General features: G+C 38.8%; 1 protein-coding gene across 1 annotated transcript; it reads right to left on the bottom strand.

Moving 5' to 3' along the window:
* Positions 1-11489: 11489 nt before the first annotated feature.
* Positions 11490-26169, bottom strand: Clec4d (C-type lectin domain family 4 member D; the record flags this gene model as incomplete). Its single annotated transcript, XM_028862627.2, has 6 exons — positions 11490-11801; positions 16717-16832; positions 20757-20908; positions 21779-21889; positions 23723-23814; positions 26069-26169. Coding segments are annotated over 6 exons (744 nt in total), but the record flags the coding sequence as incomplete, so codon positions are not given.
* Between the last annotated feature and the right edge of the window lie 1489 nt (positions 26170-27658).

Here is a 27658-nt window from a genome sequence, read left to right as displayed (position 1 = left end):
GCTAATTCGGAATGCAAAAGAGTGATTAGGCCTTCAAAGGCAAGATTAGTACCCATAGATGAGTGGATAAAAATATAGCTGATATTAGATCTTACACTTATGATGATACTTGGGTAAGAGAAATAATTTTTAAAAATTTTTAAGAAAAATCAAAAGGTTAGATGTTTTAATTGCGGTAAACAAGGTCATCTGAAAAGGTATTGCAGGCAAGGCATTCCTAGAGACAATGTTTTTTCTAGAGATAGTCCAAACAGAAGGCCTCAGCCTTCTGTACTATGCAGAAGGTATGGCAAAGGCTGACATTGGACTAATGAATGCAGATCAACAAGGAACAGTCAAGGTAATCCTTTGCCATTGGGAAATGCCTTAGGGGCCTCTCATAGGCCCCAATGTCAAATTTGATTGAATAATTCCCTGTCAACATTGGGGAAAACCCTCTACAGAGAAATTAAAAGACTTAATGCCTGTTGTTTAAAACCATACTGCCCCAGGTGGCAGAACAGCTTCATTAGATAAAACAAGTTTTTCAGGAGAGTATTTTGGCAAACTGCCATAAATGATCAGAGACAAAAGCTAAAAATAGAAATAAGTGGTATTGAAATTGAGGATTTGGTAGACGATGCAGATGTAACCATAATTTCACCAAATCTTGGCATCAAGATTGGCCTCTTCAGGAGGTAAATGCTCAGCTTCTGAGGATTTTAACTTTATCTCAGATAAAATAAAGTGCAAGATGGGTTGAGTGTATAGGGCCAGAAGGACAGATAGGTAAATTCAAACCATATGTGGCTAACACAGCAATCAATTTATGGGGACATGATTTGTTGCTGCAATAGAAAACCCAGATTAACATTCCTCCAATCTCAGAAACAAACCATAAAATAAAGAATGCTTCTAAGAGAAATTTTAAGAGTTATTATCAAGAGCAGTCACAGACCATTCAGGTTGTACATAAGCAGGGCACAACAGCTGGTGGTCTTTCAAGGTTACCAACAGCCCTTCTTTAAAATGGTTAACTGACAAACCTGTGTAGGTAGAACAAGGGACTATGACATCATAAAAATTACAGACAATAGAATAGCTGGTACAGGAACAGCTAGATGCTCAATATATTGAAGAATCAACCAGTCCTTTGAATTATCCTGTATTTGTCATCAAAAAGATATCTGGAAAATGGAGGATGGTAACAGATTTAAGAGCCATAAATAAAGTGATTCAGCCAATGGGCTCTTTACAGCCTGGAATTCCCTTGCCTTCTTTATTACCTAAATATAGTTATTGATTTAAAATACTGCATTTTTAGTATACTTTTACAAGAATAGGATAGAGAAAAATTTGCCTTCACAGTGCCTACTTATAATGACTCCCAGCCTGTTAAAAGGTATCCGTGAAAAGTTCTTCCACAAAGGATGTTAAACAGCCCCACCTGTGTCAATATTTCATACAACAGCCATTGGAAATAATTTGTAATCAGTTTCCTCAATCTATAATTTATCATTATATGATTGATATCTTGCTAGCTGATTCAAATGCAGATAACTTAGAAAACATGTTTGAAGAGGTAAAGAGAATTTTGTCTTGTTGGGTATTACAAATGGCTCCTGAAAAGAATACAAAAACACAAAGAGGAGATTCCATTAATTACCTAGGATATGAGATTGGTTTACAAAAATGACAATCACAAAAAGAACAAATCCAGAGAGCTCAATTACAAACCCTAAATCGTTTTCAAAAATTGCTGGGAGATATGAACTAGCTACAACCTACAATTGGACTGACAACTCAAGAACTAAGTAATTTATTTCAAACTTTACAAGATGATAAGGATGTAAATAGTCCAAAAAATCATCAACTGAGAAATTGCAGGATGCACATGTAGATCATTTGGATTCAAAACTTGATTATATTCTGGTTATTTTACCTTCTGTGCATTCTCCCACAGGAATTCCTATACAGAGAGAAGAAAATATTTTAGAATGGGTATTTTTGACACACAGAGTAAAAAAAAAATAAAGACCTATGCAGAAAAGGTTTCTGAATTGATCTATAAAGGAAAATAAGACTTCATCAATTATCAGGAATAGACCCAGGAGAAATTGTGCTGCCTTTTACTAATGCTAAAATTGCCTCATTGTGGACAGAAAATGAACATTGGCAAAGAGCTTGCAGCATTTTTTTTTTTGGAGAGATTAGCAACAAATATCCCCAAAGAAAGAGACTTTGGTTTATAAAAAGAACTAATTGAATCCTTCCTCACACTGTATGGGGAACACCAATTTCTGGAACTCACTACATTCTGTACTGATGCAAATAAATCAGGAAAAGCAGGTTATAAGACAGGAAATTTAAATAACGTGGCTCAAAGCCAGTATGAATCTATTCAAAAGTCAGAATTATATGCTATTCTCATGGTAACATTAGATATTCCTGTCTCTTTTAATATAGTTACTGATTCTCAATATGCAGAAAGAGTTGTTATCCATATTGAAACCACAGAACTTATTCCAGATGATTCAGAATTAACTTTGTTATTTATTCAATTACAAGAAATAATCAAAAATAGAATTAATCCCTTGTATATAACATGTATCAGATCCCATATAGGTCTACCAGGCCCTCTAGTACAAAGTAATAATGAAATTGATCAGCTATTGGTATGAAATGTGCAAGAAGCCTCAGAATTTTACAATGTTAATAGCAAAGTTTTGAAGAAAGATTTTTCTATCACTTGGCAACAAGCCCAGGAAATTATAAGGAACTCTTCTGTTTGTTCTTTGTGTAACCAAAGTCCATTACCTGCAAGAAGTAACCCAAAAGGTACTCAAAGAAATTAAATTTGGCAAATGGGCATGTTTCATTTTTCAGAGTTTGGAAAATTAAAGTATGTGCACCATACCATGGATACATACTCAGGATTTCAGTGGCCAACTGCTTTGAGTTCTTAGAAGGCTCTGTAATTACACATTTATTAGAAGTTATGGCCATTATAGGAATATCTGTATAAATTAAGACTGACAATGCTCCATCATGTCTCTAGTAAAATGAAACAGTTTGTTGCATATTTCAACATAAAGCATATTACAAGTATTGGGTGATATATTGTGTGTCAAATAAAGTTTGCCTGAGGATCAGAGGATAGAGTCAACCACTAGATTAAACATAAAGGCCAAGCAGTGGTGGCACACACCTTTAATCCTACACTTGGGAGGCAGAGATCCATCTGGATCTCTGTGAATTCAGAGTCACCATGGACTACATGAGATTAATCCAGTTTAAAGGAGAAACAACAAGACAGTGGTGGCACACATCTTTAACCCCAGTACTTGGGAGTCACATGCCTTTAGTTCCAGCACTTGAGATCTCATGCATTTGCTACCCATATTTGAGAAGCACATATTCCTTTTAACCAGAACTAGGAAGGTTGAGATAGAAAGTGAAATGGCTGGGCAGAGAAAGGTGTATAAAGTGTGAGGAGACAGGAACTCGAGACTTTTTGGCTGAGGACTCAGAGGCATTCAGTCTGAGGATTCATGGAGACAGGACTGGCTGAGGAGATGGTGAGGTGAGAAGTGACTGTGGCTTGTTCCTTTGTCTTTCTGATCTTTCAGCATTTACCCAACATCTGACTCTGGGTTTTTATTATGAGACCATTTAGTATTCATGCAACAAGTATAGCACACAATCCTACAAGACAAGCAGTTATAGATGAATCTAATCATACTTTAAAAGATACGCTTAATAAAGAGAAAGGGGTAATAAAGACCCCCAAAATAGATTACACAGTGGCTTATTGTCTTTAATTTTTTAATGCTAATGAAAAAGGAACAGCAACTGCAGAGAGACATAGGATAATAGAAAAAACTGCTGAATTAAATCAGCCTATATATTTTAAAGATGTGTTGACTTCAGAATGGAAACCAGGATTTGTGTTACATTGGAAGATTTTTTTTTTAAGTGAAAAATATATAAAAATAAAAAATTAGATTAAAAGAGAAGATTAGGAGAGGCAATAGTTCCTAAAACAGCTTGGTCTTTCAATCATAACTAACTTATAAGACTAACAAATGCCTTTCATTTGATCAGTATGAAAAAATTAATTTTTTATCAATACATGATAATACTTTTCTGTTGCCAAAAAACCATTTTGTCTTAACAAAGACATAATCTGCCAAAAAGGGACCTCCCAAAGTTAGGATTGGCGTAGGATTTGCTTTTTTTCCCAGGAGAATGAAAGCATCCAACTAAGGAATCTGGAGATCGCTGGACAAATGAGACATCTGAAGAAGGACAAATTACCTAGAGAAAATGTCCCAAGAAAAGTAAATTGGCCCAATGGTAAAGCACATTTCCAACAGGATTAAATTTCATAAATCTTCCTAAATGTTTGTTTCTACTGTTATCTACAGACATTTAAGGCAAATGGTCTTTTTGTAGTCCCTATTCAATTAAAATTTAAATCTGGCTTTGGAGTTGGAGAATGGCTCTCTCCTTCTCTAAACCCAAACATGCTTCTTAAAGGACAATCCAAAATCTGTCTCATTTCAGAAGAGCCACATGCTATGGGACAGAAGAAAAATGAAAATTGAGGGACTATTCTATTGCCACTAATTTTATAATCCTTTGGTTTTATTTTGACTCTTTAAAACATTTCTTTAGGTGTGGTGATATTGTGTTCCCCAAAATATTGTGCACCCTAATAAACTTATCTGCCGTCAGAGAACAGAACAGCCACTAGATACAGAGGCCAGAAAATGGTGGCACACACACCTTTAATCCTATCACTTGGGAGGCAGAGATTCATCTGGATCTCTGTGAGTTTAAAGCCACACTGGAAACAGCCGGGCATGGTGACTCACACCTTTAATCCCAGTAAGTGAGCCTTTAATCCCAGGAAGTGATGGCAGAAAGCAGAAATATATATAAGGTGTGAGGACCAGGAACTTTGGCTGGTTAAACTTTTAGGCTTTTGAGTAGCAGTTCAGCTGAGATTTATTTGGATGAGGACTCAGAGGCTTCCAGTCTGAGGAAACAGAATCAGCTGAGGAACTGGCAAGATGAGGTGTCTGTGGCTTGTTCTGCTTCTCTGATCTTCCAGCTTTAACCCAATACCTGGCTCTGGGTTTGATTTTATTAATAAGACCTTTTAAGATTCATGTTACATTAAGGTATAAATATCTCAAAATTGATAAGATTAATTTTTTAACTTTTGGTTGTGATATTAATGGTCATATAGAGTACTAACTAATTCTAGAAATAGGCTTAATTTAGCACTGGGCTTGAGTCTGAAGCAGGTAACTAGAATTAAGCTTGTGTACCTCAGATGTATTTAATGGATTGTGGTCCTTTAACCTCTCCAAGATTTGCTGCATATGACATTTAAAATATTTAAGTTTTCTGCAGTGACTCGTGATCATTTCTGGCAGTGACCTTTGAGGTCTCTAAGATGATGAGGCCCCACAATGATTAATCCACCTGGGTTGTGGTAAAGCCACTAAGCTGGCAAACACCATGTGAAGATCAGCTTTGGACTACAAATTTCTCAGGACAATTTCAAGGTGGTTAGTTGAGATTGTCAAGCCTCACATACTGCTCTAGCCAGCACTTCAGATAAGCTCTATACTTATCCAATCACATAGACACTAAACAAAAAACAATACAGCTAGCTCTCATAGGTCTTGACCATTATCCAATTTTCTCAGGATCCCTTGAAGATCCTGTCACCCCCAGACAACAGGAAACAGTCGAGAAAATACAATGCCAACATTCCCAAGAGGTGGGGTGGGTGATTTTTGGTCATTTGGTTGAGTATAGATGTTTGGTCGTGATCAGGGAAAAAAAAATTAAGCAAAGGAGGTTAGATTTAGAGATCTCTTTCTGAAAAGAAAATAGGGAAGATATAGGAATGATAGGATAAAAGGATAGATTATTGAATCTACTGTTAAGCTAAAAAAGCAACTACTAGTCTTAGATATTTTACATTGGTGTGGATTTCTGCATATTGATACAAATTTAAGGTTTTTTTGTTAAACTGTATATATGTTTCTTATCTTGTTTAAGATATTGTACCTATACAGCTCATTTAACAATGTAATGTAAATTTCTAGTCCTTGAAAGTTATTATTATGAACTATTTAGGATAGTTAAAAAACAAGTTAGTAGTTAGTTATCTAATAATCAAATTTGTGGCCATGTTAGGTATGTTTTAAAGTCAAACAGAGATATATTTTAGATAGATAGATGGTTTTGAAAAACTTCAGAAATCTACAGAATATGGCATTTAAGATGTTTTGATAACATAAGGCTTTTTGTGACAGTGAGACATGTCTGCTCCCGGCAACAACAATTTACTTTAAAAAAGATGATGAAGTTTGATTTCATCCTGGCAAAGTTAGCTACTTGGCAAGAAACTTCTCTTGCCTAGACTGCTGACAGTATGTTTCCAAATCTGACTAGCAGGACACAAAAGGTGACTGCCAAAATTTGCCAAAAGGTGACTGCCAAAATTTGCCAAGACAAGGTAGGACAGTCCTTCAAAATTCCTGCTTCACAGAAAAATCTCTGATATTCTAGGCCTATAGGTCAAAGATGAATCCCCCAACATTGCAGAGGAACTTTAGGTGACTGTCCAGGCAGCCAAATGTCTCTTTGGAAGTTGTTTGCTCTGTACTTTCTGTTTATTCAGGTAATATTCTACCCTTCTCAGGTCTCTGATGGGGTTGAAGAGTAGACAGTTATAGTTACAGTTTTCCTTGTTGCCAAATTCAGAAAAGAAACTCACAAAGAGGTGTAAAGTATATAAGGTTGAGAGACATAAAAGCTTAAATTGTTTATCTAAGAAAATGTTTTCAGGATTAAAAAGATAGTTTGGGGTTGGTAATACACATTAGGATAGAAAGTGAATTAGGTACAAAACTTTGGACTCACCAAGATAAGATAGATAATGGAGTATTTTCTCTGGATTTGCCAAATGCAAATGGACTGGATATTGTGAATGTAATTCTTACTAGATAAATTGTTTTTATTGTATATAGTTTTACTGTGTCAGAGTTAAAACCTTTCTTTTTATTTAGACAAAAAGTGGGAAATGTGAGATATTTTAATTGCACTCTGACACTCCCAAGACTGACAAAGGTTACCTTGAATCAGAAAGTGGAGCTTGCTATGAGCTGACCAAGTTAGCCATAGAGATTTTGAAGGACCCAGGATGTATGGAGAGACACAGGAAGTAGTAGGGAGGGGCTTAGAGAGCTACTCTTTTGGATTGAGGAAGGAGAGAGAGGAGGTCCTCAGTTGCATCTTCACCACTTCTCTGATCAGGTTTTTACACACACACACACACACACACACACACACACACACACCCCTGACTTGTGAATTTTATTGATAAAAGAATAATTAGATAAATGCTTCAGGATGAAGCTGACATGATCATGGTAGATGATCTTTTGGATGTTGCCCTAATCTGCTTTTCTATAGCTGTGATGAAACACTGGCAGAAAAACAGCTTGGTCAGGGAAAGGTTTATTTTATCTTAACATGTATTACCTATTCAGAAAATTGGAGGTAGTGGATCATCCAATAGAAACTTTTCAAATATTATATTTGTGTGTGAGCTTACAGAAAAACTTAATAACTTTGACCACAAAAATAGAGTAATAAACCACTCATGTTCTCCAGGACATACTCCCCCAGTAAGCCACCATTACAATTCAAATACACCATTTATGGACCTAATATTTTAAAAGAGTAGTCACTTTACTATTTTTAGTAAAAAATATACATGTTGATTATGAAAATTTTCTATGGAGCTCAAAGATGTACAGATGAAAAAGTCTTCCAGTTAGAGAAATACTTGGCATGAACATTAAACATCATTCCAGAAAACCATGGGTGAATTCTGATTGGTGCAGGAAGTGCTACTCCACAATATGGTACCTTGGAAAATTAGAAAGTAGCAAAATCAGGATGGTCATGCCTGCCTGCCCCCTCCCTGCCTTTCTTCCTAAAAGGAAGTCATAATGCTGAGCACCCTTATCCTTCTCCTCCCAGGACCCTCAGGTTACAAGGTTCTACCACTATACGAAGACTCTGCATAAGCCTCATAACTTTCACCCACTTTATTAGCAGTAGATTGTGCTTTTATTTCTTAATCACACATTCCCTCCCCCGCCCCAGGGTTATCTACCTCTTTTTAAGACTTAGCATAACATAGGTTCTTATTTCTTTATCTCTGAAGAAACTTGTGTCTTGTGAAACTAAATATATGGGTGTGTCTTTCCCTTGTAATCTATACTCTGTTAGATACACAAATTCAGATTTCAAATAATGTGTCCCTACATGGAAGTAATTATATATACATAATTATATAATTATGATTGCAATTACTCTAAAGAGGTGCTAAAGTATGAGACTTCTTAAAGGAAGAGAGACTTCATTTTTTGTCCTTTCTTCTTTATTTTTTGACAGTTTCATAAATTTATATAATGATTTTACTCATTTTCACATAACTCTCACTCCCCTTCTCACTCCTCTTCCTCTCCAGCTGGATTCCTTCTCCTACACTCATGGCTTCTTCTTGTGTGTGACCCTCTGGGTTAGGTGAGTTTCTTGTTGGAGCGTGGATGGGAGGTTCTTTACAGGAGTAGGGGCAATTAGCAGCTGGAATGGCCATGTTGTCCAACTACCTCTACATATTCACGTTTACACCCATAGATTACTGTTACTTCGTGTTTTCATTAATGTGTTTGCTGTTTGCATTTTAACACATATATGAATTGATTTCCTAGATATGAAATGTGGGAAACCAGAGGCTGCTGCCTTCATCCAGGGAGGAGGGCTTGGGGCCTGAGGCTGGCATAGGTGCTGGGATTGAACATTCTTAGCAGCAGGAAACAGACCATAGACAGAGGTGCAGAACAGTGAAGGAGATCACAGAGGAATCATGCTTTATTGACAACTGGATTTCTACATAGACAGGCTCATGATTTGTACATTAAAATGGATAAAATTAACTCTACAAAGCCCATTAGTACATAAATTTCTTTCAACTTGTCTTGTGCTATATGATTTCATTAATGTGCCCAACACATGTGAAGTGACTTAGTTCCCCTTCATCCAAAAGTATCAACTTCAACATGGACACACAGAGAGCACAACACTCCACTGCCATGCTTATCCAAACATCAATATTCTACATTTAACCCAGAAAATCATGAACAAACTTGCAAAGTACCTGCTGCCTTTAAAAATGGTGAAGGAGAGAGAAGACAGGTTAAAAAGTTGTTGGTTGATGGAGATAGAGAGAAACCTGGTGTTGGGGAAGTTGCCAGGAATCCCCAAAGATGACCCCAGACTGGGCTACTAGCAATAGTGGAGAGGGTGCCTGAACTGAACTGGCTTGCCCTGGAGATCGGACTGGTGAATACCCTAGCTGTCATCACAGAACTTTTCTCCAATGACTGATGGAAGCAGATGCAGAGATTCTAGCCAGTCACTAGACCGAGCTCCAGGAGTCCAGTCAAAGAGAGGGAAGTGGGATTCTATGAGAAAGTGCATCAGGATCATGATGGGGAAACATGCAGGAGGACAAACAAACTAGAGAACTCATGAAAGTGGATCAGCTGTGATCTACATGGGACTGGACTAGGCCCTCTGCATGGCAAGACAGTTGTGAAGCTTGATCTGCTTGGGGGTGGCCCCAGGCAGTAGGATCATAATCCATCTGGTGCATGAGTGGGCTTTGTGGAGCCCACTACCTATGATGGGACACCTCATGCAGCCTTGAGGCAGGGGGAAGGGCTTGGACTTGCCTCTACTGAATGTGCCTCCACATGGGAGGTCTTGCCTTCTTGTGGGTGGGAGTGGGAGGTGAGTTGAGAGAGGGAGGCTGGGGGGTGGGTGGAGGAGGGAAGAGGGGATCTTTGATTAGGTTATAAAATGAATGAAAAAATTTTCTTAATAATAAAAAAATTGAAAAAAAAATTGTTGGTTGAAAATTCTCAGCTCAGATTCAGGAGACACTAGCAAATAAAATTTCAAACAAGACTAGAAAAGTATTTTTCTTTAAAGAGAGAGAGAGAGAGAGAGAGAGAGAGAGAGAGAGAGAGAGAGAGAGAGAGAGAGTGTGTGTGTGTGTGTGTGTGTGTGTGCAGAAGTTGTGTTATATAGCCAGGAGAAAGAGTCAGATACCCTGGAGTTGATGCTACAGGCCACTGTGAGCCACCTGATGTGGATACTGAGGACTGGATTCAGATATGCTGGAAGAGCAAGCATTCTTACTACTGATCCATCTCCTCAGCCCTCTTTAGGCTTTCTTATGGTCAGTTGTGACCGAACCACTAATAGCACAAACATTGTAATTGTAGGTTTTCAATTTGGTGACTTTCTTGCCAGTAGTACAGCTCTTGAATATTAGACAATTTATATAAATGAATTAAAAGTAATATCTTTATGATTCAAAATGAAAACACCAATGGAATGAACTTCAAATAATTAAGAAAACTGAGTCCTTAGCTAAATGAAAAGGTCAGTGTATCTCCATAAACTTTCCTGTAAGTACAAAGGAGACATGGTTCATCTCCAGGAAAAGGTAGATGAGTCATAGTCCAGATTGCCATGAACAAGCAATGAAAATGGGAGCTCTTTAGCTTTTCAAGAGTGTTGTTTCCTCAGCTATAAGGGAGTTGAAAGAGCTCACTAAAATGAAATTAAGTCTGCATGAAAGTACGCGGGTTGGCCTGATAGCTGGAATGAAGAAAGAAGAAAAATTATTAGAATGTTTATATCCTTCTTCTCTATCTGTATAGTAAATCACTGAGACCTGTTTTACACTGTTTTTCCTGGGAGATTGTTCGTAACTACTTAAATGTGGAAGTAAAAGATTGAACAGTAAAAATGTTAGCATTGTAAACTGAGATTTGGGTTTGAATAGGACCCTTTCTCCTACTGGGCTGCCTTGTCTGGCCCTCCCTGATGTGAGGGTTTGTGTCTAGTTAGGAATCTTGTTGTGCTGTGTTCGGTTGATATCTTTGGGAGGGCTGCTCTTCTCAAAGGGAAACGGAGGATCTGGGAGAGTTGGGAGTTAAGGGGGTACTAGGGGAAATGGAGGGAGGGGAAACTGTGGTCAGGATGTATGAGAGAAGAATTTAAAAAAACAAACAAAAGAAAGATTTATCACTACTAGTGTGTATACTGCAAGTCTGAATTTTAAGAGGTAATAATTTGAGCAAGAGAGAAATGGCAAAAAGATTGTATTACTTAATCCTTCCATTAGATATGTAACTAATGCATACCAACTGAAAAGTAAATATCTTAAAATACTGTCAAGGAAGCAAAGATAAAGACTGATTCCCATAGGATGATGCTCATTCTAACAAAATACCACACAGAGCCTGCCTTAAGAGAATGTGCACACACACACACACACACACACACACACACACACAGATAATGAGGCAGAGACAGGGAGACAGAGAGCACAAGCCACACTATGTGTTTCCAATTAAATTTAAGCAAAAATAATTAAGAACATCCTCATGGTTGACAGTGCCCCGTGATCCAGTGTGTTCTCTATTTCTGTGATGCATAGACACTTTCCCCTGGTCAGATAGGTTCATCTTTGCCATCTCCATCATAACAACTGCTTTGTGGGCTTCCAACCAAATGTTGCTCCAGGTAACTTACAAATCCTACTGGCCCTAGAATGACAAGGAAAGTCATTCCAGGCCCATTTATCTTGGACATTAATAAGGACAACACAATCTTCTTCCATAAAGTTATTGGGTTCACCCTCATGCCAGAATCTGAAAGAGAAGGAGAACAGTGAGCTAGAGATTATACCAATGACAATCTGGAGAAGTAGAGCGAACAGTAGAGTGAGTGACTCCTCAGAGCTGCAACCTGCACTACAAGAGCCACCAGCTACATGCAACTAATGAGCATTTGAAATGTGACTTCCAAGTCTGGCGGTGGTGGCGCACACCTTTAATCCCAGCACTCCAGAGGCAGAGGCAGGTGGATCTGTGAGTTTGAGGCCAGCCTGGTCTACAGAACAAGTTCCAGGACAGCCAGGGATACACAGGAAACTCTGTCTCAAACAACAAACAAAACCAACCAACCATCCAAACAAACAAACAAAAACTCCAGCATGGCACTGCATAAAAACAGGCTCATGGATCAGTGGACTAGAACTGAGGAGCCGTAAGTAAGTCTGCACTGCTGTATCTACCTGATATTTTACATGAAGCCAACAGCGAAGATGGGAGAACAGAGCATCTTCGACGAATGGTGCTGGCAGAGCTGGACAGCTAACAGCAATACGATGAAACGGACTCTTTACTTCCCACCCCTCAACTCCAGATGAAGCGAGGACCTCAGATAAAACCTGATGCCCTGAATCTGATAGAGGAGAAAGTAGGGATGCTCTCAAAGTCATGGGCACAGGAAAGGACTTTCTGAGCAGGACCCCACTGGGAGAGGGATTAAGACCAATAACTAATAAATGGGACTTCACGGAAGTAGATAGGCTCTGTACACCAAAGGACACCATCACTCAAGGGGAGAGGATATCTGTCAGCTATACACCTGACAGAGGGTTAGTATCCAGACTATACAAAGAACTGAAAGGGTAAAAGGTAAACACCAGGGAAACAAATGGGGTTTGTGAACTAAGCAGAGTGCTCTCAAAAGACAAAATACAAATGGCAGAGGAATATCTTTAAAATGCCCAACATTCTTTGCTATCGGGCAATGCAGATTAAAACTGCTCTGAGATTTTATCTTGCCCCAGTCAGAATTCCTAAGATCCAAATAAACAGATGAAGGCAAATGTTGGCATAGGTGTGGAGAAAGGAGAACACTCATCATTGCTAGTGGGAATGCAAACTGGTACAGCCACTACAGAAATCCATGTGAAGTTTCCTTAAAAAGTTAGAAATATATCTAGTATATGATCCAGCTATACCATTCTTGAGCATATACCCAAATGACTCTATATCCTCCTTAGATCTAGATACCTCCTAATCCAGATTCATTGCTGCTCTATTCATAATAGTCCAAAAATAGAAATAGTCTAGTTATTCATCAGTTAAGGAATGGAAAATGGAAATCTGGTATATTTACACAATGAAATATTATTCAGCTGTTAACAAAAATTAAATTATGAAATTTACAGGATGGAGCTGGAATCAATCATTCTGAGTGAAATAGCTCAGACAGGTAGATTTAAAATGAAGTTACCACATAAGTTACCCCTGTTAGACACATAAAAAGCCTAGTGCTGGGAATGGTTTACCTCCTTTGGATCTGTGAGCCAGTGAGGTCCAATAGACCCCTAAATACCACAGCTTATTACCAATGCTAGTAGTGGTTACCCTCCAGAACTTGACAGTGTGACCCTATTGCTAAAGACAGACTTGAGTCACAGAAATAAAGCTGATGCCTTCTGGAAGCTTCATCTCTACTGACTAGCTTTTATGGTGCTGGAAGGTACTGCAAATGATACTAGGGGAAAAAAAATGTAATCATCAGTCTTACCCAGCTGTGAACCTGGCAAGCTACCATGACTGTCTGGCAAGACATAACCACTGGTGCAGTAGTCACACAAACATTATAGGAGCGACCAACTTTCTTATTGGATTTAAGCTCTGTACCACAAGATGAAGCCCATGTCTGACACCACGGTCAGCCCAAGAACTTGTGGTATAGGTCCTAGGGGAGAGCCTACACTATTAGTCTGCTAAGTGGACATAGACCTAAACCAGCTCCTAATGACTTATCAATATACCCATAGATTCATGCATCTCTCTATCTCCATCAGAGAAGCTTCTGTTTATAGTAGATGAAGATTAACAGAGACTCACAGCTGGCCAAGGTGAAAATAATAAAGAATGCTCAGCTCTAAACGGGACATCTGTACCACATCCCCTCCTCCTGGGGTTCAGGGATCTTGGTGGATGAAGTGTCAGAGCCTGAGGAAATGGGTGGCAACAAGGAAATCATGCCCTCCAGACACAGCAGGACAGTTGCACATGTGAACTGTGTACAGCACACAGTGATTGTGGCAGCATGCACAAGTCTTGTGCAAGTTCAAGGTGTATCAGACCCCAGCATGGAGAGTGGAGGGAGGCACAAAATCCCATCACTGGTCTTGGGAATTGATAACTGCTGGGAGGGTGAGGGTCAATTTTAAGATTATAGCCTATGACTGACCTTCCACCATACATCCAAGAATATGCGGACAACACAAAATGGGTGAAAAAAAGAAGAAAACACAAAGTTGGGTGGGGACAGAGAAGCAGATATGAACACAACACATTGCATGAAATTCTCAGGGAAAAGAACTAATTTTAAAAGAGGAAGAAAGAAATGTGGTTTCTCCATACTGAGATGTTCTTTAAGTGTTAAGTGCATATGGCTGTACTATGTTAAATACATTATTAATAATTGATAACTAGTGGTGGTGGCAAACGTCTTTAATCCAAGCACTTGGGAGGCTGAAGCAGATAGATCTGTGAGTTTGAGGTCAGTCTGTTCTACAGAGTGAGTTCCAGAACAAGTCAGGACTGTTACATAGAGAAACCTTGTCTCAAGGGAAAAAAAATATATGTATATGTATATGTATATGTATATGTATATGTATATGTATATGTATATAGTGTGTGTGTATTATCATAAATTCACCAGCTTTTCCTTTTTGTTCTTTTGGTATGTGTTGATTTGTTGTTTTTATATTTGAAACATGGTCTCAAACACAGACCTATGGCCTCCCTAAAACTCTTTCTGTCTCTGTCTCTATGTCGATTTATCTTGTTTTTCTGTCTGAAACATGGTCTCTCTATGTAGCTATGGTCTCCCTATAACTCCCCATGAAGCCCAGGGCTGCCTCAAACTGTCAACCCTGCTGATTCCATCTCATGAATACAGGAATTATTTGTGTGTGCCACCATGTCTAACATCTTCTTACTTTCTTAACATTGCTGCTAGCAAAACTTAGGTTATACGTGTGGTTTTCTATCTTATATTATACAATGTTGGTTTCAAGAAGGAAAATAACCAGGTTAAAATTCTTTCAAAAATAATTTTAGCTCTTATAGAAAATATTGTTTATCAAACTGATAATCTTTTTTTTCCAAGGGGGAAAAAGAATATATTTATACTAATGTTGTACAGTGGATCTCTTCAATTGATTTTATATATATATATATATATATATATATATATATAATTTTACAATACCATTCAGTTCTACATATCAGCCATGGGTTCCCCTATTCTCCCCCCTCCCACTCTCTCCCCTTACCCCCAGCCTACCCCCATTCCCACCTCCTCCAGAACAAGTCCTCCCCCGAGGACTGCGATCAACCTGGTAGACTCAGTCCAGGCAGGTCCAGTCCCTTCCTCCCAGACTGAGCCAAGTGTCCCTGCATAAGCTCCAGGTTTCAAACAGCCAACTCATACAATGAGCACAGGACTTGGTCCCACTGCCTAGTTGCCTCCCAAACTGATCAAGTCAATCAACTGTCTCACCTATTCAGAGGGCCTGATCAAGCTGGGGGCCCCTCAACCTTTGGTTCATAGTTCATGTGTTTCCATTCATTTGGCTATTTTTTTCAATAATTGAGTAAAACTGAAATTTATTATAAGCCACAGTCATCCTAGGGACCTCCATGCTATATATATATAGCCTCTATGGTTCTATGGGTTGTTGTCTGATTGTTCTTTATTTTATATCTAGAATCCACCTATGAGTGAGTACATACCATGACTGTCTTTCTGGGTTTGGGTTACTTCACTCAGGATGATTTTTTCTAGTTCCATCCATTTGCCTGCAAATTTCATGCTTTCATTGTTTCTCTCTACTGAGTAGTACTCCATTGTGTATATGTACCACATTTTTTTCATCCATTCTTCCATTGATGGGCATCTAGGTTGTTTCCAGGTTCTGGCTATTACAAATAGTGCTGCTATGAACATAGCTGAGCATGTATCTTTATGGTATGAATCAGCATTCCTTGGGTATATGCCCAAGAGTAAGATGGCTGGGTCTTGAGGTAGTTTGATTTCTAATTTTCTGAGAAACCGCCATACTGATTTCCACAGTGGTTGTACAAGTTTACATTCCCACCAACAGTGGAGGAGTGTTCCCTTTGCTCCACATCCTCTCCAAAATTGACTGTCATTGGTGTTTTTGATCGTAGCTATTCTAACAGGTGTAAGGTGGTATCTCAGAGTTGTTTTGATTTGCATTTCTCTGATGATTAAGGATGTTGAGCATTTCTTTAAATATCTTTCAGCCATTTGTAGTTCTTGTTTTGTGAATTGCTGCTAGCAAAACTTAGGTTATACGTGTGGTTTTCTATCTTATATTATACAATGTTTGTTTCAAGAAGGAAAATAACCAGGTTAAAATTCTTTCAAAAATAATTTTAGCTCTTATAGAAAATATTGTTTATCAAACTGATAATCTTAAACAAACACCTTTTCACATTACTCTCGTGTTATCTGTTCTTTCATTAACATTGTACAATCAAAGATAGTGAACATTTTGCTGAAGTCAGGATTATTGTGCAATGGGAACATAGCATTATAGAGATTGAACTGTTGGCAGTCTGTTGAATAAGCGCTTACATTGGTGTATCCTACTTTAAAATGTGTTCTCCTTGCCACATCTTCTCATCTTTGCTTATAAATGCCGTTAGCCCCAACCACAATACTTACCTCATGTGTGAGTTAAATGGCGTTTGGTCCACCCACTGCCACAGACCTTCCGAGTTCTCATCAGTAAGTCCCAGGAAATAGGGAAATTGTTTATCCAAAAGCCCAGTCAGAAAGTTCTGCATACAAAATATACATTCTTTTGTAAGTGCTCTTGGGTGATGTGATGTGCATTAGACTGATAAGGAGGGAAGAGGTCAGTGTGATCACCGATTAGGTGTAAACAACACGTTATCACATAAGTCTGTCCCCAAACCTGCTTAAAGCAGTAGAGGCAGCTCACTCAGCAAACCCTGAGTCTTCTGCCACAAATGACAAACAGATTGAGAAAGAAATCAGGGAAACAACACCTTTCACAATACCTTTCAAATAATTTAAAATATATTGGGGTAACTCTCAATAAGCAAGTGAAAGGCTTGTATGATAAAAATTTCAAGTTTTTGAAGAAAGAAATTAAAGAACATGTCAGAAGATAGAAAAATCTCCTTGCTCTTGGATCAGTAGGATTAACAGTAAAAATGACCATCTTGCCAAAAGCAATCTACAGATTCAATGCAATCTCCATCAAAATTCCAACACAATTCTTTACAGGCTTTGAAAGAACAATTCTCAACTTCTTATAGAAAAACAAAAAACAGAGGATAGCTAACAGAACTGCTGGATGTCTCACCATCCTTGATTTCAAGGTGTACTACAGAGCTATAGTAATAAAAACAGCATGGTATTGGCATAAAAACAGGCAGGCTGATCAATGGAATCAAACTGATCAATGGAATAGAAAAGACTGAGACATAAATCCAAGCACATATGGACACCTGATTTTTGATAAAGAAGCCAGAAATATATATTGGAAAAAAGACAACTTCTTCAACAAATGGTGCTGGTCTTACTGGATGTCTGCATGTAGAAGAATGCAAATAGATCCATATCTATGACTCTACACAAAGCTCAAGTCAAGGTGGATCAAAGAACTCACTTAAGGTGGATCAAAGATACACTTAACCTGATAGAAGAGAAAGTGAGGAATAGCCTTGAATGCATTGGCACAGGAAATGACTTTCTGAACAGAATACTGGTAGTTCAGGAACTAAGATCAACAATTAATAAAAGGGACCTCATGAAACCGAAAAGCTTCTGTAAGACAAAGGAGGACCATTTGTTAGACAAATGGCCTACAGGATGGGAAAAAGATTTTTTTTTTAACCAATTCTGTGTCTGGTAGAGGACTAATATCCAAAATATATAATGAAATCAAGAAACTAGTTATCAAAAAAATAAGTAATTCTTAAAAATAAGGTACAGATCTAGACAGAATTCTCAATAGAGGAATCTCAAATGGCTGAGAAACAAAGAAATATACAACATACTTAGCCATCAGAGAAATGCAGATCAAAACTACATTGAGATCCCATCTTACACCTGCCAGAATGGTCAAGATAAAAAAAAAAAAAAACAACAAGCAAGTGAGAGCTCATGCTAGCAAGGATGTGTAGCAAGGAGAACACTCCTCCATTGCCAGTGGGAGTACAAACTTGTACTGGAAATCAACATGGTGCTTCCTCGTAAAATTGGAAATCAATCTACCTCAAGACCCAGCTATACCACTCTTGGGAATATAGTTAAAGGATGCTCAATCCTACCATAAGGACACTTGCTCAACCATGTTGATGCAGTTTTATTCATAATAGCCAGAAACTAGAAACAACCTAAATGTTCCTCAACCACAGAATAGATAAAGAAAATGTGGTAGATTTATACAATGGAATGTTACTGTTAAAAAATGACATCATGAAATTTGGAGGCAAGTGGATGAAACTAGAAAAAATTATCCTGAGTGAGGTAACCAAGACCCAGAAAGACAAATACGACATGTATTCACTTATAAATGGATATGAGCCATTAAGTAAATGACACTCAAGCTATAATCCATAGACCCAGAGAGGGTATTTGAAGAGGAGGACTCCAGGGGGTACTCATGGATCTCCCTAGAAGAGGAAATAGAATAGATTTTGTGAGTAGACTAGGGGTTTGTGGGGATAGGAGAAGGAGGGATCAGTTGTGTGTGTGTGGGTGGGTGGGTGGAGAGAAACAGCTGGAATTGGGGGGTATTTTGTGGGTGGTGTGGAAGCCTAGTGCAGTGGAAACTTCCTGAAATCCATGAAGGTGATCCTAATGAGGACTCCTAGTAGTGGGAGATACAGAGTCTTAACTGACCATCTCTTGTAGCCGGGTAAGGCTTCCAGTGGCAGGGTTGGGTTGTATTCAATGAGTTTTTGGCAAGCAGGATCTCAGGGAAATATAACGGAAAAATATAACACATGAAGAGAGCAGTTTCAGCTCTTTACAAACTGAAGTTATCTTCAAATGTATTTACTTAGAATTAGTACCACACATTAGAATTATCTTCCATATATATAAGAAGCCATTTCAGTCCTCATTAGCCACTCATGTAGTTATATGGTCCTGTGTCCCACTGTATGTCATTCTGTATGCTCATGAGTCCCACTGTATGTCCTTCTGTATGCTCATGAGTCCTACTGTATGTCCTTCTGTATGCTCATGAGTTCTACTGTATGTCCTTCTGTATGCTCATGTGTCCTACTGTATGTCCTTCTGTATGCTCATGAGTCCTACTGTTGTTTCTGTATCTCTTTTTTTTTTTTTTTTTTACTGTATTTTCTGTTTTTATTCTGTATGTCCTTCTGTATGCCATGTGTCCTACTGTATGTCCTTCTGTATGCTCATGAGTCCTACTGTATGTCTGGCTTTGTGCAGGATATTGGAAATACAAAGGCAAGGAAAGCTTGGTCTGAGCCTTTGATCAAGTGGGAGTCATTGGAGGAGCTGCAAGTCACTGGAGTAAAAGTTGACATTCCTCTGTGTTTAAAGAGCCTAAGCAGAGCCTGCGCCATAGACTAGGGAAAGCAGAGTAGGAAAGGGCAGGTTTCAGAGAGAAGTGACACATCATTAAAGTCTGGAAAGACCAGAAGTTGGCCACATACAGAAAACTGACTAATTTTCTAACATATAAAGTACATGCATTTCTACCCATGCACATGGCCTGCACCAGGTCTGTGTATATGTTATGACTGTTAGCTTGGTGTTCTTGTGATACTCCTAACAGTGGGAGTGTGTGTGTCTCTGAGACTCTTTCCTTCTATTGGGTTACCTTGTCCAGCATCAATATGAAGGCTTTCACATTGTCTTATTGTTTTGTCCTGTCTGGCTGTTGTCTCTTGGAGACCTGCTCTTTTCTAGGGAGGAAATGGAGGGGAAATGGATCTGGGGGAAAGAGAAAGTTGTTGTGGCAGGCGGCCTAGGAGGAGTGGAGAGAGAGGAAATTATTGAATGAGAGAATTCAATAAAAAAGAAAGATATGCATTGAACTATATAAATCCTCTGGTGTATGTTTTCTATTATCAGAGGAAGGGTAAATTATGCTATGATGACTTTGTTATTATGAAAAACACAATTGAAAGTCAGAGTTGAGAGAGGAAGGGAATGGAGAAAGGAAAGGGAAAGAGTGGGAGAGGAAGAAAAGGCTTTCCAGGCTGATGAAAGACACGAAGGAAAGATACATAGGGAGTCAGGAAATTTCTGCTCTGTGAAGAGATTTAAGGCAACAGGGTAGCTTTTACTGTCTACTCCACATAGCTTAGAATTACTGGAGAAGGGACTCTCAGGGGAGGGATATCCAAATCAGACTGGCTTATGGGTTTGTCTGTGAGGGGTTGTGTGGATTGTTAATTGACATAAGAAGGACCCAGCCTACTGTGGGGAGCACCATTCCCTGCAGGTGGTCCTGGGCACAAAAGAAACTAGTTACCTAGGAGCCTTTGAGTGGGCCAGGAAGCAGTGTTCCTTCTTGGTTTTTGTATCAAGTTCCTGCACGAATGCCTGACCTGAGTTCCCTCCGTGATGGATTGTAAGCTATTAGCTGTGAGTGGAAACAAACCCTTTCCTCTTTGAAGTTCCTTTTGGTTGTGTTTGTCACAGCAACATAATGAAACAGGAACGTCGGTGTGAGCTGAGTTAATACATACCTGCTCTGCTTCGGTGTTGATGGTCACCAGATGACTGCCCATCCCAGAGCAGTTCCTCTCACTCTCAGACCACGTCTGGTTGTCATTAAGAGGAAAGTAACAGTTAGACTGGAAGGCTACCCAGCTAACAGGACAACAGTTCCAGATAACTCCTCGGGTGAGAATTGAAATAGGCATTAGTTACAAAGGAGCATTTCATTTGTGACGGTGCATACTTATCTTACTACGAGTATTATCTTAGAAGACATTAACATTATTCAGTGTCATTACATGTGTTTGCTTTCATATATTTAAATATTTCCAGAGCTAGCAGTGTAGCTCAATGGTAAAGTACTTTCCTAGAATGTGAAAATTCCTGAATTTGATACTTAGCAAAGAAAGAAAGGAAGGAATTGAGAAGGGAGAGAGAGAGTTTTTAATTTAAAATTAAGCAAAATGTTCCTATAACAAAGCCTTTTGCAGGATATTTTATTTGGACAAAAAGCAAAGACTATGCAAAACTCAAGCATTTCTTAATTCTCCATAACTTTATAAATTCTAGAATATAAATAAATAGGCATCTCAGCAAAGTTATATAAACTGAGAAGAAACTGTCCTCATGATAGATCTGAATCAAGGAAAAATGGAAGCTCCTGTTATGTTTCAGATGTCAAAAATACTGATCTAGGGTAATGAGGCAGACCTGTAATCTGAGCTCTTAGAAGACAGAGGCAAGAAGGTATCTAGTTCCAGGCCAGCCTGGGCTACATAGTGGGACCCTGTCTCAAAAAACAAACAAACAAAGCAAGATGTGTCGATGGGGAGCAATTGCCAAACATGCATAAGGCCTTGCATTCGATTTCCAGCATCACAAAAATAAACTAGATAATGTGTGGCACTGTTTGACTACAGTCAAGAGAAGTGATTCTGTCCTAATTGACTGATATTCATTCTTGTAGCCAGTTCTCATGTGTTTCCTTTCTGATTTACTATGGATGCTCTTTAAAAGCTGAGTGGAAGCACATAAGAAGTTCCTCTGTTACCTGCAGCTCCGGGTTCTGGCTCCTCTTGGGTACACGTTAGCCTTGTGTGGTAGTCTGAGAACTTCACCATTCTTGCTTTTTGCATCCAGCATGAGAAGTAATGATGAGTCACTGCAAGGCAGGAAAAACAGCTATGCTCTGTGTAGACACCGGTTTAGAAAAGTGGACCCATCTCCCCACCCTTCTTCTTCCCTCACAGTTAAGGCCCACACACTCTTTTTCTTTCCTACACCATTCCATGATCCTAGGTAAATTCATTGAAAGCAACTGCAGAAAGCTAAAATTTTATAATCGTTTTATCCATGTTGTGATTTACATCGGAAGTTTCAGAATCTTTTAGGTGCGTGCCATTTTCAGGTTATTCTATCAGAATGTGCGTAAGAGTGACATTTTGACAAACACTGGGCTAGTTCTACAAAGTTTTATGAACTTCATGAGTTTAATAATGTTTTTTACTATATTTAAAATAGTTGAAATATAATCACATATTAAAAAGTAAAAAAATAAAATAAATGTACAGGTTGGTAAATTAGCATAACGTGAACACTTTGGGGAAAGACAGCCAAGTTCAAGAAATAGAATAGGGTCAACACCCCAGGTAGCCATCATACCCCAAACACAGCCAACTCTTCCTTTGCAGTTAACCATTTTGTGGCTTTTAAAGTCTTCACCCTGTGCTTTGCTTCACAGTTTCAGCCAGGAACCATACAGATCAGAATGACCATCTTTGGGATTCTCTATGAATGGGCTCAGGTGGCATGCGTCCTTTGGTACTGACTTATGATCAGCATTGTTTCTGAAACAATATTGCTGCCCATAGCTATAGTTCATCCATTTTCATAACTAGGAAGTGATCTGTTGTCTTCACACAGTGAAATGCCTTGATCTCTTTGACTGCTAGCACATCCGTTGCTTCCAGTGTTTGGCTGCTGTGAACTGTGTTACTCTGAACATTTTTGATCTTGCATCCTAAAGTGAGTAAGTATGCATTTCTGTTGCTGGTGTAGTTACATGTGTGGTAAATGAGGTGTGTGGGGAAGCTTTCCAAACAGGTTCACTACTCTGTGCTCTCTCCTGTGGGTAAGCACCACAGGTCCAGTTTTCTACATCTTCATCATCGGGTGCTGTCTATTTTAGTTATTACCATCCTGGTGTTTTTATAGTGTTGAATCATTGTGAATTGCAGTTTTACTTCCCCTAACAACCAAGGAGGTTGACAGTGTGTGTATTTCCTATCTTTCCATTTTCTCTTCTCTATAATGTCTGCTTAAGACTTTGTCCATTGTTTATTATACTGCTGACGTTTCCAATTGTTTTGACAGATTACTATGAATTCCACACATTAAGGCAGTACAAGTATTCTGTCCTATAGAGTTCTATTTTCACTATATGGGCTGTTGTTTGTACATGATATGATGCAAGAGCCCAATTTCATTTATTAAATATAATCATGTTTAAACAAAACTCTCCCTTCCCCATAACTCTGAAACATCCCCCTTTATTTTAGATAAGGAATTATATATGCAGATTCTTTACTGCAAGTATCTATTCTTTCTCCAGCCTATTTGTCTTAGACCAACACTGTATTAATTCAGTCCTAACAACCTTATCTTAAAGCTTGATATCAGAAAAAACAGGCCTTCCTGTGAGGTCAGTGGTACTGATGGTATCATGGGGACATATTTGTCCCTAATCTTGATGTGGACACATTTAATGCATAGAGCTTCTATATGTCAATACGACCTTAGCAAAGTGCTTTTCTGGAAGCAAACAGAAAAGTCTCATATACATTAGAAAATCAAGTGCACAGCTCTGATGTTAAGCCTAAGACAGCGAATGGGTTGTATGTGGATACACTGAGGAAAAGTGAGACTCGCAGTACATATGTTGGAAATTCTTGGGGAAAATAATTCAAGATGAGCTTCAGCTTGTCTAGTAGCTTACCCAAACAACTTGCAATAAAGCAAGCACTGAGAAGTGAGATGAAAACCACAGCCAAGACCCAAGGGATCAGCTTGGGGTGTCGGATACTTTTGCTAAGACAAAAAGAAAAATAGGTTAGTTTCCTCTCTGCCATGAGGGAAGCCAAGATTATCAAGCCGCAGGCCAAATGGGAGAGTGCAGAAGGTATTTTAGAAGTACGAGAGACTTAAATATTTCATGTGAATAAACCAATCTTAGAACCTGCTAGTAAATAACAAAGAAAAATATAAGCTTGCTTTTATAAAGAAAGGTTTTTATAAGCAGAACATAAAAACAAAAGCCATAAAAATTAAAGCTTCTACATAGCATAAATAACGTAAAACATGCATGCAGGTGCCCATGTGCGTGCGCGCGCGCATACACACACACAACACACACACACACACACACACACAGAGAGAGAGAGAGAGAGAGAGAGAGAGAAGAAGAGAGAGAGAAAAGAAAGCCCTGTTGTAATATCACTATCAAACACACATAAAGAATTTCTAAAGTCAATTAAAAAAACTGTGTAAAATTATGAGCAGTGTATTTAATCTGCTGAAATTATAAGCAGTCTTTAAACAAATCAAAGCATGTTCCATTGGGGAACTATAAACTAAAATATTGTGGCAAGGTTTTTCATATTGATCCAAAAAACATATGGAAAGCATGCAGTGTTGGCCCGGTTGAGAGAGTACTCAGGAGAGGAGACGGCTGTGTTGCTGAGGCTAGCCCCTGAGAAAAGCCCCTGAGAAGCACCAGTGAGCAGCTTTGCCCGTTCTTAGCTTTTGATTTCATTTATCTGTGTGTGTGCATGTGCCAGGGTGCACGTGGAGATCAGAAGACAACGTGTGGGATCTAGCTCTCGCCCTCCAGTGTGGGTCCTCAGGCTTGATGGCAGGTGCTGTCACGTACCAAGCCACCTCGATGGCCGAGAATTTATCCATGTGCAAATGCATTGTGTTTGCTGTACCGACTTTAATCTAGAACTCTACGCCACAGAAATAACTGCATTTATTTGTATAAAGGGATATTCTTAGCAGTATTTTTTTCTCTGCCAGGCCTTGTATAACAGGCATGTAATCCCAGCTCTTCAGGAGGTGAGGGAAGGACTAAATTCAAGGCCTGCCTGGGCTACAGAGGGAGTTCAAGGCTAGTCCATGAAACACAATGAGATTCCATGTGGAAATTAAAAGTAAAGAGTAAAGAAAGGAGTGTACCTCAAGGTTGGGCACTTACTTCTCTAACATGTGGTAGACACTGCTTCTAGTCCCCAGTACAAAACAAAAAAAAACAAAACAAAAATAAGCAAATAAAGCAAAACAGTATTTTTCAGGACTGCAGTACTGTGTGGTCCTGTTGAAGTTAGCTATAGTAAACTGATGAGATTTTAAGCAAGACTCGAATGTTAAACATATTTTAACATTTTTGCCACACATTTCTTATTACTAGAACATCTTTTATTTATTCTTTGATAATTTCATACATCCAAGCAATGTAACTCGATCATATCCATCCTTAAGACCCCCATCTCACCCCCACTCCCATCCTCAGGCATCTCCAGCATGTTCCCAATTCCCCATTCACGTTCTCTGCTTTTTTGCTGTTGTTGATTTTGTGATCCACAGAGTCCACCGAGGGCTGCCTACTGGCATGTTGACTGATCGTGTGCAGGTTGCCACAGCTGCTGTGAGTTCATGGCTGCAATGGCCATGCCATATCCAGAAGATGCATCTGTATCTTGTTATATAATGTAATATAACAGAGTATTATTTAACAGTCTCACTGTGCAAATCCAGTAGTATCCCTTAGCAGATAGATTCTCTGGCATATCATGAGCCTATGTCTGTGTGTTTTCTATAGTTCTCCCTTCCCTTCGAAGTAATCTTCCAAAGAATTTAATTAATTCTCCTTTTCTTTTTATCCCATTTCTTTTTTGTATATTTTATCTCTTCTCTTCGTTCAATCTGATTCTAGTGTCTGTTATGCAGCTCATTTGGCTGTCATCCCTGTCACCTTTGCACTGCATTAATTCACATTTTAAAGTCATAGTCATCAATACTTCTACCTGTTAAACATGAAAAGGGCTGGGCGTGATAGCACATAACCTGTCGTCTCAGCCCTCAGAAGATGGAAACAAGAAGATCCAGTTGGAGGCCAACCTGGGTTATACAGAAAATTCAAGGCTAACCTGTACTTTGTCTTGAGGGAGGAGGAGGAGGGAGGAAAGGAAGGAGGGAGGGAAGGAAGAGAGAGAGAGAGAGAGAGAGAGAGAGAGAGAGAGAGAGAGAGAGAGAGAGAGAGAGAGAGAGAGAGAGAGAGACTCACATTTCCTTTGAGGTTCTTCTAGCCACATTATGTGTATCAGAAGATTCAAGCTCCTCTTCTAATTCTCCCCCTGGGTGTCTATTTCTGTCACAGGTAAATATTCAGAAACGTTTAAAACTTCACATCAAGACACCTGACCTACTCCGGAAAGATCAGTAAGTGTCCAGTATAAGAGAGCTAACTGGGGAGAAATCTTCAAAAATGGGGTTTCCTCTAAGGTACTCTAGCAGATGGGCAAAGAGAAAAGGGAAATTGAGAAATCAACTCCAGAACAGTCAGTAGAAACTTCCAGCACTGTGTCATGTAAGATTTCTCAATGTGTTTTTTGTTAGTCATATATTACATTTTCAATGGTGATGTATGTTTGAGGTAAAATGCGGCTTAGAAAGCTCTATGAGTTCAATGAGATTGTCCAGGGTGGCAATGAGAAACATTTTTAACCTACACTTTGTACACATCATGCATGTGAAAACTTGCTTTAGAACTGAGGAAGAGGCCCATGAGCTGCTGAACAGATCTCAAGGTCTCCCCAGGATGGAGAAAACAGGCTTGTTAAGGTTTCCTGACAGAGACACCATTGTGATCCCTGGCTCCACCTACAGGACTGTTAAAGAATGGATATTTGCCTACCTCCACAACTTATTTGCTGAAGCTATACACACTTTTGTTGGTGTTTAGAGGTGGAACAAGGGGTTTCAGAGAGAGGAGCATGGGGGAAACCCTCTGGTGGAAGCTTCTCCGCCATTTGCAGGAATAGCCATCAGGCTATTGTGGGATATACTTGGGTATCTCTGTTAAGTAAATAGAGAAGTAAGTCCACGACAGGGGAATCTGTGGGTGATAGGTAAATTAAATTGATTATAAAAAAAAAAAAAAAACCTGGAAAAAAAGGAAAAACAACAGTTTCCAAGTAAAAGAAAAAAGAAAAGAAAAGTAAGTCCGTATGTCCTTGGAAAAGCTGATTCAAATTCATTCATGAATTAAAATTAAAATGTGATATTGGCACTTCATAACCCTTTTTTTCATTTTAAAGGCGGATTTTTTTTTTAAAGATTTATTTATTATGTATACAGTGTTCTGTCTGCATATACACATGCAGGTCAGAAGAGGGCACCAGATCTCATTACAGATGGTTGTGAGCAACCTTGTGGTTGCTGGGAATTGAACTCAGAACCTCTGGAAGAGCAGTCAGTGCTCTTAACCTCTGAGCCATCCCTCCAGCCCTTCATAACACTTTTAAATGTAGCATTCACTTTTGTAATCATTGAATTTGGGTGGGCAGTTTATGTTGATGTTTGGGGAGTTATTGTTTCAATTTGGTTTGGTCGGTCAGGTTGGGAGTTTTTTTTTTTTTTTTTTTTTTTTTTTTTTTTTTTTTTTTTTTTTTTTTTTTTTTTGGGCACAGGGTCTCTCTATGCTCAGAATGAAGACCAAGCTGGTTTAAATGACCATACTCTGTCTCCACCTCCTGAGTGCTAGGATTATAGGTGTGTCCCATCTCCCCTGGATCTTGGGTTATATACATTTTTTAGTAAACTAAAAACAACACAACAATAACTATAAGGTAAATATGCATAATTTCACAGTAGA

The sequence above is a fragment of the Peromyscus leucopus genome, chromosome 3 (genome assembly GCF_004664715.2).
Source record: "Peromyscus leucopus breed LL Stock chromosome 3, UCI_PerLeu_2.1, whole genome shotgun sequence".
Taxonomy (NCBI): Eukaryota; Metazoa; Chordata; class Mammalia; order Rodentia; family Cricetidae; genus Peromyscus; species Peromyscus leucopus.
This window is presented reverse-complemented; position numbering and strand designations above follow the sequence as displayed.